This window comes from Nannospalax galili, unplaced genomic scaffold (assembly GCF_000622305.1).
Source record: "Nannospalax galili isolate Female #2095 unplaced genomic scaffold, S.galili_v1.0 scaffold278, whole genome shotgun sequence".
In the NCBI taxonomy this organism is placed as follows: Eukaryota; Metazoa; Chordata; class Mammalia; order Rodentia; family Spalacidae; genus Nannospalax; species Nannospalax galili.
In genome coordinates, this window is record NW_008347536.1 from 11,174,321 (window position 1) to 11,190,146 (window position 15,826).

At 43.9% G+C, this 15,826-nt stretch overlaps 1 protein-coding gene, 1 long non-coding RNA gene and 1 other non-coding gene across 5 annotated transcripts in view; 1 reads left to right on the forward strand and 2 right to left on the reverse strand.

The window, feature by feature from the left end:
- Positions 1-15,826, forward strand: part of Tenm4 (teneurin transmembrane protein 4) — a 775,468-nt gene that overhangs the window by 734,739 nt on the left and 24,903 nt on the right. For all 3 annotated transcript variants that reach the window (XM_017800880.2, XM_017800882.2, XM_017800881.2), the window contains 2 exons: positions 2,379-3,256; positions 14,253-14,425. In XM_017800880.2, the coding sequence (XP_017656369.1) occupies positions 2,379-3,256; positions 14,253-14,425 (1,051 nt within the window). The remainder of the gene's footprint in view (positions 1-2,378; positions 3,257-14,252; positions 14,426-15,826) is intronic.
- Positions 1-15,826, reverse strand: part of LOC115072218 — a 114,861-nt gene that overhangs the window by 93,276 nt on the left and 5,759 nt on the right. The gene's annotated exons all lie outside the window — the stretch shown is intronic.
- On the reverse strand, positions 5,268-5,415 carry LOC115072225. Its single transcript, XR_003851292.1, has one exon. It is a non-coding gene; the product is annotated as a small nucleolar RNA SNORA62/SNORA6 family (small nucleolar RNA).

Genomic DNA, 15,826 nt, shown 5'->3' on the forward strand with positions numbered 1-15,826 from the left:
CTCCTCCTACTTCCCCCCACCCCCCACTCATCAGGGCACCATCTTTTCATCATAATGACAGGCAGAAAGGTCTCTGCAAGTAGTTCCCCAAGGTGCCTCAGGACCAGAGGGCATAAAATATTTAGCGGCCAGTGTTGACAAGAAATGGGTTTTAGGAAATTGAAAATTCTCCTGTCACTTTACAACAAACTGTGTTCTTGATGAAGCTAAAAGCTGGTAAGACCATGCCCCAGAGAGCGCTGGGGAGTGTGCGCAGCGGCCCAGCAGCAGCTCTGGAGTGTCTGCAAGCTCCCCTGCTCTGTACATAGGCTGAGGCTAGAGTGAGGAACAGAAGGCTTTAGGATACAGAGCTGAGCACTGATGATTCTTTCCCATCCTGGGAATAGCTCTGAGCTAAGGGGGACAGAGGAAGGCAGGCCTCATTACCTATATATTTAATTTACTAGATTGTTTGTTTTATATTGGTAAATAACCACATGTCCATTTGTAGAGAGTTTTAAAAGATTAAAATCACAAAAACTATTAACATTACCTTTGATCCCAGGATGGTTAACATTTTTCTCTATTTCCTTCAAGCTTTTCCTCTCCTCTCTGTCCATAATCTAATTAGCATATTTTTCGCTAGTTGGTATCAAACTAACCCTACAGTTCTATAGCAAACACTTTCCTATGTCATTATATATCCTCCTAGAACATCACATTAAATCATGGTATTCTAATTTATAAGTGAACTAAAATGTGCTATAATTATTTAGCCAGTTCACAGTTGTTAGGGCTCTGAGTTGAGTCTGTGTTCACCCCATTATTATAACAGCTGTGATGAATACACCTATGGACAATAACATGCAAAAACAAGTTCCTGGAAGAGAAACTTCTGATTTCATTGCTCCTATTTGTTTGAGTGCACCTCTAATTGTACCAAATGTCAAGCATTCATAGGAGGCCCAAGAACATCAAGGTGATGGGTCTTTATGTAGAAATGATGGGTCTTTGGGTAGGATTGAAAAGGCAGCTGGAGGAAGCACTTGTCAGTATTTCCAAACCATGTTCAGTGTGGTCGGGCCTCTTGGGGACACAGTTCACAAAGAGCTTTCCCTCATGCCAGCCCTTCCCACTGTGATACATCTGACAGCCTGGCCTCCTCCATGTCCTTTGAGCAAAACATTGCTCACCTCAGACCCTGCTGGCTGCAGTTCCCTATGTGCTCACTTGAAGACTCACCATGACCCCCAGCCACTTTCCTAGTCTAGCTCAAGAAAGGCTCACTGTGAGGCCCTGGACCTCTGAGCCCCTAAGTCCCACAGCCAGTTTCATTAATCCCTTCTAGAAGGACTTGCTCTGTGAGGTCCTAGAGACCCCCATGTACATCAGGGCCTCTTACATACATGTCAGTGTGCACTGAAACCACCTGAGGATTCTGCTTAGAGAGGCAGATACAGATTCAGTAGGTTTGGGGCAAGCCTGCCATTCTGCGTTTCTAACCATCTCCAAGAAGATGCCCATACTGATGGTCTGATTATCACCCTTTAAGGGCCAGGATCTAGGTATGATTCTTAACCCCAGAAAAACTCACCCAGAAAATTATCTGAAATAATGCCCATTGTAAGTGTCATCAGGGATCTGAGTTACCTGACGGAGAGTGGACTATAGCATCAGTATTTTCTAAAATCTCCATAGATAATGTGAATATGAGGACAGTCTTGAGAAATACTGGTCTAGAACTACATCAGACAGGAGGCATACTTATTTTGCCTTTATATCCCCAGAACCTAGCCATGTGTTAATCTGTGAACTGGAAGATTTGGGAACTCATCTTCATATACGAGTCATGTCAGCCGTTCATGATAAGTTCTCTGAACAACTCCTATGGCAGCACCCAGTCTCCATCTGCCTTTCCCTCTCACTTCTACATCAGAGGATTTACTGTGGGTCAGGCATGATGTATGATCATCACCTCTATCTTACAAATGTGAATATTGAAACTCGGAGAAGCAAAGTAATTTGCCCAAGGTTGTAAGTGGACAGGCTAGGATCGGAATCCAGGCCTGTTTGACTCCAAAGTCTTCCCTGCTAGCCTACTACTTTTTGCTGTTGTCATGTCCTTCTTCAGGTTCTGTCAGGCTGATGGAGACCATCAGATGCCTCAATGGCAGCTATTACATGCTTTCCCTCTGCTCAAGGGATGGTACTCCTGTCTTGTGTTGTTTTGTTTGTTTATTTGTTTGTTTTTGTTTTGGTGCTCTATTTCTTTATGGCAGGCTACATAAGGATGGGTCAAATTGTATGTAAAGTTTCTTTGGATACATGTATTGGGGATCGTGGGGTGACTAGCGGTAGGCATTTTGCCATCCTTTGAGTGTCAATGTCTCCATTGTCAGGTTCGCCTAGAGTGGCCCACAGACTTAGCCATCAACCCAATGGACAACTCTCTCTATGTCCTCGACAACAACGTGGTTCTGCAAATCTCTGAAAACCATCAGGTACGCATTGTTGCTGGAAGGCCCATGCACTGCCAGGTTCCCGGCATTGACTACTTCCTGCTCAGCAAGGTGGCCATTCACGCAACCCTGGAGTCAGCTACTGCTCTGGCCGTTTCACACAATGGAGTCCTATATATTGCTGAGACTGATGAAAAAAAGATCAACCGCATCAGGCAGGTCACCACAAGTGGTGAGATCTCACTGGTTGCTGGGGCCCCCAGTGGCTGTGACTGTAAAAATGATGCCAACTGTGATTGTTTCTCTGGAGATGATGGTTATGCCAAGGATGCAAAGCTGAATACCCCATCTTCCCTGGCTGTGTGTGCTGATGGGGAGCTCTATGTGGCCGACCTTGGGAACATCCGAATTCGCTTTATCAGGAAGAACAAGCCTTTCCTCAACACCCAGAACATGTATGAGCTGTCTTCACCTATTGACCAGGAGCTGTACCTCTTTGATACCAGTGGCAAGCATCTGTACACCCAGAGCCTGCCTACAGGAGACTACCTGTACAACTTCACCTACACAGGAGACGGCGACATCACACTCATCACAGACAACAACGGCAACATGGTGAATATCCGCCGAGACTCTACTGGGATGCCCCTCTGGCTGGTGGTCCCAGATGGCCAGGTATACTGGGTGACCATGGGCACCAACAGTGTGCTCAGAAGTTTGACCACACAAGGACACGAGATGGCTATGATGACCTACCATGGCAACTCTGGCCTCTTGGCAACCAAAAGCAATGAAAATGGGTGGACAACATTTTATGAGTAAGTATCAAGATGTGGTTCTATTCTGTAAGATGCATTGTAGGATTGGTGATGAATTCATCGATGGAGTATAATTTTTTTGGATGTATTTCATTTTAATTCAGGATTTAGGATGTAACCCACTACCAACAATATGTTCCTCATGCTCATAGCCAAAGGATTTTCCCTAGGAAGGAAATGGTATGGTAGAGAAGGCATGAGCTTTGGAATAAGAGGAGTTAGGCTTCAATCCCAGCTCTCCCATAAACTTACTCTAGGCCTCAGTTTCAACACCTGTAAAATGGATATAGTGGATACCTGCGCAGATTACCAGGGGACATGATGTAGACCAAAAATATGTGGTAAAGTGCTAACATGTTCATATGATCAGAAATGTGGTGATCAAAAAAACCAATTCTGCTTAGATGAATCTACCATAGAATTGACGTTCCAGAGCTTTTTTAATGTAATCATTTTGGATGAACTTCTTATGAAGTACATTGCATGCCTCCCTTTTCAAACACATTATACAGATATAATATGACCTTTCTTTTAATGCATCAAGGTAATTAATAAGGAGCAATAACAGTTGCATATTGTGTTATGCTACAGAAATGATGTCCAGAAGTGGGGAAATGAGGAAACAGAGCCCTTCACCCCTAAATGAACTAAATGATTTTGAAACATTTATTGTTTAGCTCCTGTATCTTAAGAGGTATAGATCTGCTGCCCCTCTCCTCACCGTGGTGCTGTAGTGTCCCTGTTTCAGTATAGTGTCCCCCTCAAGTAGCCACTTCCTCTCTATTTAAGTTAGGCTTCTTAAAATGGTGTGGTCAGAGAAGCAGAAGTTCAGCTTATAACAATCCTGGTAAAATTATACTCATCACAGATGTATAGAAATATGAAGTGCAATGTTAATGAATGGGCCTTGCAACATTTCTTTTTCTACTTAGATTTTGTTAAGCATCTTTTCGTGTTCCAGACAATGGAGCCTGCTGAATGTGTCACCATTAGACAGGTCTGCAGGAGCTGGGCAAAGAACTGGTCTTGTTGAACATCAGTTACGTGCTAGAAACTGCATCATTGAGTCATTGAGCTAATCCTCACAGCAGTAGGGATGATGGGTAATATTTTTCACTTTGCAGAAACAGAAACTGAGGCTGAGAGAGGCTCATTTGCCAGTTGTAATGTAGTAAGAACAGGGCAGTTGAACAGGAATTGTAATCCAAGCTTGTCTGAGGCTAGAACTTTAGCTCTTTCACTTCTGCCCTGCTGCCCTCCCCAACCTTCTTCTGAGTTTGCTAACCCCTAATGAACTTGAGTCCTTGAACCCTAAGGTTTTCCCAAACTAGATCAAGCATCAGTTTCTCACAGTTATAGAATCCAAAGGGGGAGGAGGGAAGACCTATAATTGATTTTCAAATATCACTTACACCAAAAAATGTCACAGCCCTAGGTACAAAGTTCACTAGCTAAATTCCTTTCTCCAAACAAGGGCCTTGTTAATTGCAAAAAAAGACAAAGATCCAGGAAAACAGCAATTATCTTGATTAACTCATTGAAATGGAAATACGCTAAATAATTCAATTTTCCCCATTGCCCGGTAGAAACCTCTTATACATTATTTAGCCAATACAGGGATTTCTTTGTCAGAGCAAGCCTGCTCAGGAAATTAGTTCCCAAGGTCACTCCCTCACATCTCAAGCTGAATGCTAACACATCACTACCACCTTCATTATCACCATCTCCAAAATCTAACCTACCTCTCTTTCCTCAATGAAAATCATAACCACAGTTGATGGGGTATTTTTTTATTATTATGCATAATATATAAGTATGTGTGTGTGCATGGGTACATGTGTGTGTCGCCATTACAAGTGCTCACTACCAGGCCCAGCTTTTTGATCTGGTTCTGGGGATGGACCTCTCAGTCCTCCTACCTGTAAGGCAAGCACTTGACCGGCTATATTACCCCTCCATTCCCATGGCTGAGGTTTCATGAAGAAGAAAAGGCTGTTACAATTTTTTTTGTACTTGTAGCAAAGTTTGCTGTCAAACTCCACCCATAGGCCGGAGTGGCATGTTAGCGGAAAACTTGCCACTCATGTGGCACATTACCTGCACTTGTGAGTTCATCGGCCAATTTGTGACCTCAACTCCAAACCCTAACAATGTATACTACAACTGTATTTTTAAATAGCATTAAAAAAAAGTTTTAATGCTGGGTGTGGTGGCACACGCCTTTAATCCCAGCACTTGGGAGGCAGAGGCAGGCAGATCTCTGTGAGTTTGAGGCCAGTCTGGTCTACATAGTGAGTTCTAGGACAGCTGGGGCTACAAGGAGACCCTGTCTCAAAAAAAGAAAAAGAAAAAAAGGTTTTAATATCAGAACTCAGGAGGAACGTTGATCCTTGTTTGACACAAAGGTAGAAAATAAAATCCCTAACATTGAAAGGAAACTCACTTTTTTTTTTTTTTGCAATCCTACTGTGTGCCAGGCTCTTCTCCATTTAATAGTCACAGCATCCAGTGGAGATGAACCCTGAACATGACGCAGAGATGAGTTGGCAAGTGTCTCACAGTAGATCACTCCCTAGTCAGTAGGAATTAGCATCCATATTTTTTTTAACCTATAAACACACTAGGCTCAGAAGTCCATCCTAAGCTTTAAATCTTGCAGTGAGTATAGGACAGAACACAAGCTACACTGGCCCTGTGTGCTTCCTGACTTACCTGTATGAAAGAGACCAAAATGGCACTGATTTTCTAGGGGTAGTCTGAAACTCAAGTTTTCAATGAGACAAACTATAGGAAGTTTAATGACAGCTGCTGTTGTTATTATTTCCAACAATATTGTGGCAGTGTCAGTAATTACAGAAGCAGTTTGCAAGAAAACTAATCAAAGAAACAGAAAAAAAAAGTTATAATAGATGTGGAAAAGTCAGACAAGAGGGATAGAATCCAGTCAAGTCTAAGAGTTCAAGGTATGAACCAGGAAAATGGTCAGGTCCTGAGAGTATCCAAATTGGGCCGAGCAAAGTGCTCCTGCTCAGATTGGAGACCGAGTAACTGCACCAGATACTGGTTTTCTCTCTAGGTCTTTATACCCTTTCTCTCTGAGGAGTCTCTGTCCCCTCTCTCTGAGTCTGTGTCCTGCTTTTCTCCAGGACTCTAGATCCTTTTTATTGGGGCTTCTGCTTTCTCTTTTTCTGAGTTTCTGTCTCTTCTCTCATACATGATCCCTTCACTCCCTCTCTCTGGGTCTCTGTCTCTGTCTCTCTGTTTCTCTTTCTCTCTGTGTTATTTCTTGGTCTCGGACTCTTTCTATCTCTGTCTCTCTTTACCTTTGTCCAACTCTTTCTGGGTTTCTGTCATCACCCCCCCCATATTCTCTCTCTCTCTCTCTCTCTCTCTCTCTCTCTCTCTCTCCCCTTCTCTGGCTCCTTTCCCTAGATCTCTGTTCCTTTTTTTCCCCTGGGTCTCTATTCTTCCCTCTGGGGAAAATAAAATAAGGGTATGATATTGTTTATTATTACAGAATTCCTTAACAAAGATTTGCATGGAGTTTTACCAATGAACCTTTTGCTGAAGTAAAGTTTCTCCCTTTAGCATCATGAGGCAGCTTAGTGGATTCAAACCCAATGTTCTAGTGTTTAAAACAAACAAACAAGAACAACAAAAAACAATCCAGGTTCACCTGTGGCATGGGCTGTTACTGAAACAAGTTTTAAGCTGGTCTTATCAATCTTTTAACAGATTAAATAATACATCTGGTATAAACAGCATATACTTGAGAGAAACTTGTCTCAGAGAATCCACAGTTGTAGAGATTCCAGGTGACTGTCCTTCCCTTAGCCCTCAGGTCTGCTGCTAAAACCCTCCTAGGAGACTGCAGTATAGCCTTTGGTGCCATGGAGATGGTACAGTCACTTTCAGACTCAGCTCCAGGTCACACTGCATTTTGTACCCCTGAAAATGGCTTGATAAAGCCAAGCATAGTGATACATACCTGTAATCTCTGTATTCATGAGGCTGAGGCAGGAGGATCATAAGTTTGAAGCCAGCCTGGGCTACATAGTAAGTACCAAGCCAACCTGGACTGTGTAGTAAGACCATCTCAAAAAGAAAAATAAGGAGAGAGAGGGGAGAAGGAAGGAGGGACAAAGGGAAGGGAGGGAGGAGGGAAGGAAGAAGCCAGATAGAATAAAGCTAGTACCAAAATTGGCTTGCTGGGTGGGAATGAGGAACAAGTTCCTAAGTTCCACAGGGGGACGTGGCTCTAACCTCCCATAGTGCCTTGCAGTGCTTCCTTATAATTATGCTCACATTAAAAACTGGGAGACCCGGGGCTGGAGAGATGGCCCAGCAGTTAAGAGCACTGACTGCTCTTACAGAGGACCCGGGTTCAAGTCCCAGCACCCACATGGCAGCTACGGACCATCCTTAACTCCAGTTCCAGGGGAATCCGACGCCCTCTTCTGACCTCCGCAGCACTGCATGACATGGGTGTACTCTTTTTTTAAAAAAACTGAGACCCTTACTAGTTTTCAAATTTATTTCTTTTTCAAGTTTAGGGCTTGCCAGTACACAGGTGCTCGGGAAATATTTTGTGAATGAAATGTAGATTTGGGAGGGAAGGGATTTTAAAAAGGAAAAACTGTTGTTGTGAGAGTGCTAGATTCAAATCCCAGCTCCTACATGATCCTGGCAGGATATAGAGTTCAGTTCACATAGTTCAAATAATAAGACTTGGCTTCCAGTGTTTGCTTGAGAGATTGAGAACTAAAAAGAGCGTGATTCCCAACTTTACAATGAAAAGAAGTCAGATGAGAGACAAATTCCTGAGTTCTCCTTGAACTCCTTCTCTGAGGTCACGAGACAAGCAATTGGCCCAAAACCAAGGAGGGAACTCCACCTGCAGACAAGGACCACATTTAAAGCTCCAGATTACCTGGATGGACACAGCCAGCCTCCAGAAAGAGGAGTTCAGCTAGCACAGTCCGTGTACTTATGAAAGACTGAGAGGCTGCAGAAATTGGGGGAGTCCATGTCCTCTTAATGGTTTTTCCCACAAATCCCAATAGGGATTTCTCCATTATAAAAAGAGTGGAGAAGGATGTAAGGAAGTGTCTCTCATCATAGACCTGGTAGAAGGATACGGCATCTGCTAAGAGAAAACACATACCTGCCTGCTCTACCCACATCCTTGCCACTCTGTTTCCCCTAAGGAGCAAAAGAGAAGGGCAATTGGGCATCCTCCTCAGACACTGGTGAAAATCCATTCAGCTCAATGAGAAAAGAAAGGGAGGAGAAAATACTAACTTCTGCTGAGAAGGAACAGGAATAGGTAATGAGCCCAGAATGCCTACCAAAGAAGCATCAGGAACACCGAGGAGACCACAGCCCTGGTGCTCAGGGACTCATGTTTGTCCCCAGCTGAGTCTCTGTCAGGACCATAGAGAACGCTTCCCCCACACCACAATTGCCTAAAAAGCTTAAGGCAAATGTGGGAGGCCGAAAACTAAGGAGAAAGGGGTAAGAAAGGAGCTAACGCATGGAAGGAAACTGTTTCTGAGACACAGTACAAAGGGCAAACCTAAAACTAAGGCTGGGGTGGCCTCGAGGCAAAGAAAAAAATAACAGCTCTGACAAACCAGTTTCTTAATCAAGTTATTGCTAGAGGAACTTAACTCCTGTGATGCACTAAGGTTAACCAAGAAACAGCGAATTAAAGCTGGCCTAAATGCTAATGCCATTACTTAATACACCCTCACTAAGGACCTCACAAGAGGAAACTCATGTCACCTCACCCTCTACTGAGCTATACAGGGTGTCACATTTTTAAACTGACCATGCAAAAGAGCAAGAAAAGCAAAAAAGCAGTCATCAGACCTCCATTCAGATATGGGTTGAAACACTCACAGCTGGTGAAACTAGCTTTCAGGGAATTTTAAATAACTATAATTATATTAACAGCTCTAATGGAAAAGGTGAACAATGTACAAGATGGGATAGATAATTTCAGCAGAGATGTGGAAGAAAGAATCAAATGGAAATTCTAGAATTGAGAGCACGGTTATCTTGATGAAGAATGCCTTTGATGGGCTCACTGCTCTTGACGACAGCATGACACAGCTAAAGAAAGGAGCCAGGTCAATAGAAATTACCCAAACTAAAACACAAAGAAGGAAAAAACTAAACCCACAGAGCAGGACACTCAAGTGCTATGGGATAATATCAAATGGTCTAATGTACGTGTAACTAGAATTCTAAAAGAGAGGAAAACAGGCAGATAGAAGAAATACTTGAACAAATGATGGCCAAAGATTATTCATAATTAATAATGGACCACAGCTGCAATGCTCAGAAAAAAACGAGAATACACCTGCACAGGTGCATATACACATGCACAAGCTTCTAAGCATATCATGCAAAATGGTGAATACAAAAACAGAATTTGCCAAAAGCAGCCTCCTCCCAAAAGGGGGTGGGCATTTTATAAGAAGAACAAAGAATTAGAGCAAATTTCCTATCAGAAACCATACAAACTAGAAGACAGAAATGCAAAAAGAAAAGCAAAAACAAAAAAAGTGTGCACTGCTATGCCACCAAAAATGTCCTTCCAACAAGGCATTCTGAAGGGATAGGCAAGGGATAAAGGGATCACAAAAGGGTGCTGAAATCCACAGAGAATGAACAGCCATTAACACGCAGGCTAAAGGAGGCATAGGACACCATCACTGAAAGCCAGTGGATCTGTAGCCACAGGGAGGGGAACTCCCTCAGAGAAGCTGTATGCATGGGTTAATGCAGCTGTGGGAGGACTGAGGGACAAAGGGAAGGAAAATGTGTTCTTATCTCCATCTCTTGCCAGTGCCCACCACTGGCTTAACCCAAGGGAAGCAAACCAGCAGAGATGCCCAGTGTTGTCATCTGCAGCTACCAGACTCTCGGAGCATAGAGAATAGCAAAGAATAGCTCTAGGAGGGAACTGACCACCCAACATGGACACTGACTGGCTCTGTGACATCTTCTATGTAAAGGAAAGGACGAGGATTCTTGAATCCTTAGCCCTTCCCACCCCCAAGGTATACAGCCTTAGGACAAAATCAGTGAGCACTAAGCCTTGTAAATCATACAGATTTTGGTAATCCTGAAGACTAGAATTTGTTGTTGAAATTTAATCTTACAGGAAATAGTGAGTACAAGTTTTGACTGCAAAAGCCAGAAAGTAGAGGGACTGGAGAGATGGCTGAACAGTTAAGAACACAGGCTGCTCAGTTCAGTTCCCGGCACCCACATGGTACCTAACAACTGTCCATAACTCCAGTTCCAGAGGATCCAACACCTTCTGGCCTCCATGTGCATTGCATTGCATTACATACATGTAGGCAAAACAGTCATACATATAAAATTAAATTAAATCATTTTTTAAAATATTTTATTTATTATTTTTATTTTATGTGTATGCGTGTATTGCCTGCATTTAGGTAAGTGCACCAGTGTTGTGCAATGCCTGCAGAGGACAGAAGAGACTGTTGGATCCCTTGGAACTGGAGTTACAGACAGTTGTTAGCTGCCATGTGGGTGCTGGGATTCGAACCCAAGTCTTCTGCAAGAACAACCAGTGTTCTTAACCACTGAGCCATCTTTCCAGCCCCATAAATAATTTTTTAAGCCAGAAAGCACCCTGGCTCTGACTATGCTTTTCAATATCTCGTGAGTGATGTGATGCCATTACAGTGATCCAGGGCCAAGGGAACTACTGGTATGCCTGACTTTGAACTCTTAATTATTCACAACAGTGACCAGGTCCCTTGCTGGTGACAGTGGTATTTAGAACAATTAAGATGCAAGTCACAAAAATCACATCTTTATTATCCAACCAAAGAGTCAAGATCAGCAAAAGTTGAGTATCACAGAGGCAGTTTGGCATTTTCCTCATTTGCTGCACTTAGCAAGTGGCCAGCGATGAAGGATGAAGTGTGAAGAAGAAAGCCTTGCAGTGTGTGAAGATACCCTTTAGCGGTCTTCTTCTGAAAGCCAAGTTCACAGCAGCTCTATGAATCTTTTATGTGTTTTCTTTCACTATGCCGCAAAGATGCTTTGGAAAACTGGAGTGAAGGAAAGTCAGTGGAAGGAAATAATGGAAAGCCAATCTGCTGGCCTTCTCTACCACCTCCTCCCAACAGGAGCCTGGCTTTGCTGTATAGTGGGCCGCAACAGGAGAAAGGGAGAGCATCTTGAAGAGAAACCTGTCAATCTTCTTGACCCACTTGAGACTTCCAAACAGGACATCTTCCCTTTAACAAAGGGATGAACACAAAGGTTTTGATTTGAAACAGCATCATTTTTATGGAAAGTTTGATAGAAGAATACAGTCTTTAAGGTCGGACAGACCTGATTTTGAATCTGTATTCTGTGAGCTATGTCATTTTAGGCAAGTCGGTTAACCTCTCTGCCTTCTATTATCACCATTTGCAAAATGACAATAATAATTCCTACCCCAAAAGATGCTTATGAACATGATGCTTGATACCTAAAAGGTACTCTGAATATTAGTGAGCTCTCCTTTCCTCCTATAGGATAAAGGATATAAAATAGATGATTGCTCTCAATCACCTCTTGAAAAATCAACAAAAAATTACCAATATTTACTTATGCATTTATTCATTCAGCCAATACATATTACCCAGTACTTTCTATGTGCTGAGTACTCCGCTAGGCATTGAGAATACTGACAGGGTCCCTGTCCTCATGGCAATAATATTCTAGTATGAAAAGAGAGGCTAGTAAACATACTGAAGAGAATACAGGAGGATAATGTGGTAGAGATGGGGGGTGCTATCTATTTCAGAAACAGTGGTCAGGGAAGCCCTCACTGGGGTTAGGGTATCTGAAATGAAACACAGATAACAACAGGAACTAACTGTACCAGCACTGAAGGGAAGAGTGTTCCCTACAAAGGGGCCAGCACCCCAGTACGGCCTGGGCTTGCTTGGCATGTTTAGGACAAAAACAGGTAGAGTGAATTAAAGGAAGTTCAGAGGAGCAAGTTTCAGTGGAAAGTCAGGAAGGAGAGCAGGAAGGAGTCAGTCAGGTCATGCAACCAACCCTCATCCACAGTAATAAGCAATTGCTAAATGCCTAGCACTTATTCCTGCCTCTAGGACTTGGCATTATATTGAGGACAATCCCCTGGGAGTCCTGAAGGCCCTAGTGAGACGTTTACACCCACAGGAAATACATCACCTCTTCTGGTCTTCACTGTGTCTCTGTGAGATGGGTGTTAGTATTTATTTATGGGGAGGAAGCAGAGCTGTCAAGGTTTATGCTATGCAACCTGCCTGCATTACTACTGATTGTAGTGAGGCTTGAAGGTCAGGAGGAAAGCAGAGCATGTTGCCATCAAGGATCTAGCCATTACTTTATAAGCCCAGACCATGTGGCTCCAAAGACCTTTCCGTATCAGCCAACCCTTCCATTGGTCTGGAAGAAAACATGCCTGTTTTGGGTGGTCTTCTGTAATTAAAAGCATCACAGTTAAGCCAGACTTGGTAACATACACCTGTAATCCTAGCACTCAAGAAGCAGAGGCAGGGAGATTAGGGGTCCAGTGTCATCCTCAGCTGTATAGTGGATTCAAGGCCAGCCTAGGTCTCAAGCAAAGCAAAACAGACAAAAAGCCATGACAATTAGAACCAAGACAGCATCGCCCAAGCATAGAACTGGGACTTGAGGCAGCCACTTGGAACCTAGATTGTTCAGCGATCTGCCCTTTCTGATCCCACACTGCACCAGCTCTCAGCAGGTCTGTGCAAAGCAAGAAGCATTCTGTAGAAGCAGCCACAGGGCTGAGGTCTCAGAGGATAGGAGGATCCAGTCCTCTCCCCAGAGTGAGAAAGAGCTGTGTTCTGATGGGATAATCACAGGTATTGATCAAGAGACTTGGTGGGGGTGGAGAGCATTTCTCAAGCTCTGGAAGGCATCGAAATGAATGACTAGGAGAAAAAAATTTTATAAATTGGCTGTTTTATTTGATGTTCATTTAATTAAGACATTCAGTCCTTCTAATGGAAAATATGAGGAGTGGAAATTACTGGTTTTTGACCGTTGCATATAAAATGAAAACCAGATCTTGAAGGCATAGGGCCTTTTCATTGTATTTTCCTCTGGCTCGATTTAATTATGCATTACAAGCTACCTTCAATAATAATTACAATTGTCTGCCTTGATACAAAGCCTCTTTCTGGAGACTAAAACTCTGGGGAGATGCCTAGGGAGATTGCTAAAGTATCAGTTAGCAAGAGAGCAGTTCTTTCTAGATTTGTGTACTTAGCAGATGTTTATCGTGCACCTACTGTGCATCCAGCTCCATCAAGTCCTACAGACAATGTGAGAATGAACTGTGCTCTCCCCTCTCTCTGTGCCTACTCCTGCATCCATTTATTTGTTCAGACATGTCTTTGTCCACGTCCTGCCTGTCTTCTCAATGCCAGTCACAAACATGCTGAAGCAAGGATGAATTGAGAGCCAGCACCCCTGGGTCACAGTGGTGGCAGATGGCAGCATCCAGGTGGTATGAGTCCAGACTCTCAGCCTGGTGCTCTGAGTCCACAGAACTACGCTGACATGCAGCCCTCACAGTCCCAAGTGGGAACCAATTTGTACATTGGCAGTCCAATATGGGGATGCATTCTGGAAGAAAGCAGGGCACTTTCCCATGCTTCTCACAGTAAGCTTGGGCTGTGGGTCAGCAAGGGTATCCTCTCTACTGAATGGGCTAGGAAAAGAGGATTCAGAGATGTGACTAATATTCCTGCTGGATATCAGTAGACGGAGTCATATCCAGAAAACTATGCCAAGCATGAGAGAGAAGTGGGAGACTGGGGGATGGATCTGACAAGAAAGAAAACCAGTGCATACAAGACCACAGCCTAAGGTAGACTGTGCCTAATCCCAGCTATCCTCCGCCCCATCGTAGTTCTGTTACTAAGTGTCACCCCCTGGTTTCCAGGTATGACAGCTTTGGCCGTCTGACAAATGTGACCTTCCCAACCGGCCAGGTGAGCAGTTTCCGAAGTGACACAGACAGCTCAGTGCACGTGCAGGTGGAGACGTCCAGCAAGGATGATGTCACCATAACCACCAACCTGTCTGCCTCAGGTGCTTTCTACACTCTGCTGCAAGGTAAGCCAGGCTGGGTCTGGGGACTTTGTGACGTGGGCTGAAGACCCGTTTGGAGGAAGATGACACAGGAAGTAAACTACTGCAGCGGCTGCCCAAGATCAGGAAAGCATCCAGCCAGATTTCTCTCAGTACTGCCACCTCATTTGCAAAACACACCAGCCAGAGGTAAATTGTCTCCCAGAAGCTACGGGTAATTTTTCATTGTCCCATCCCATTATCATCAGAACAAAGGGGAGAGAATCCATTAGCTGCTAATCCAGGTGACTTCGCTACTGTGCTGTTCTAATGGCTCCCAGATTAAAAGACTTCCTCTTGTGCTGGTGCAGGGGAGACAAAGGACAAGAGTAATTACATCTAATTGTGGAAGGGATTTGATCAAGGAGAAGTCCTTCCAGAAACCCAGGAAAGCCTCAGCTAGGACTCCAGGGAAAAAAGACCCTTCCTTGCAGACATCAAATCATCCCAGATATGGGTTGGCCTTAGCTTCAGGTAAATCCTATTGAGGGAATCTTGCTGTAAATCCCCTCCTCGGCTGTTCTCATGGGATGTGGTGGCCCAGGGTTTAATAAACATAAAAGGAATGAAGGCAGCACTTAGGAAAGCCCTGCCTGACCTTCCCCCTTCTTCCAATGGCTTTATACGCTCCCAAAGCCTTGACATCTAGTAGTAAAAGGAACCTTGAGCTGGGAGTCCAAGGGCCTAGTTCTAGCTCTGTCTCTGCCACCACATCACTCACCACAGCCCTTGGGTTTCTTCTTCAGGAAAAGAAAGCAAGTTGAAGTAGTGTTGAGTAGTATGGAGCTGTCCCTGGGTGGATGTGGAGCATCTGTGCCCGCTGTGCGAGTTCCCACCTGTATGAACTAGGGGGAATCACTCTTCTCTGAGTTTTGGGGTCTGGGAAATGGGGATGCATTATAAGATCTACCTCAAAGAGATACTCAGACATCTCTGTAGACAACATTTGTGAGGTCACCAGCATAGGCCAGGCACAGAGTATTGCTCAGAAAGTACTTGTTGGGTTTACACATTAATTAGTAAACAGTTGGATTTACCTCCAGAAAACAAAGTTTGTATATTTATATAACTACTTTCATTCCCAAACATAGTGTTTGTTTTTCAAAAAGCTCAAAGATCCTGGTATGGTAGTACACACCTTTAATCCCAGCACTCTGGAGGCAGAAACAGGCAGAACTCAGTGAGATAAAAGCCAGCCTGGTCCATACAGCGATTTCATGTAGCTTCGGCTACAGGGAGACCCTTTCTCATAAAGAAAAAATAAAGAGGCCGGTGTAGTAGCACACACCTTTAGTCCCAGCACTTGGGAGGCAGAGGCAGGAGGATCTCTGTGAGCTCAAGGCCAGCCTGGTCTACACAGTGAATTCCAGGCCAGCTGGGGCTACA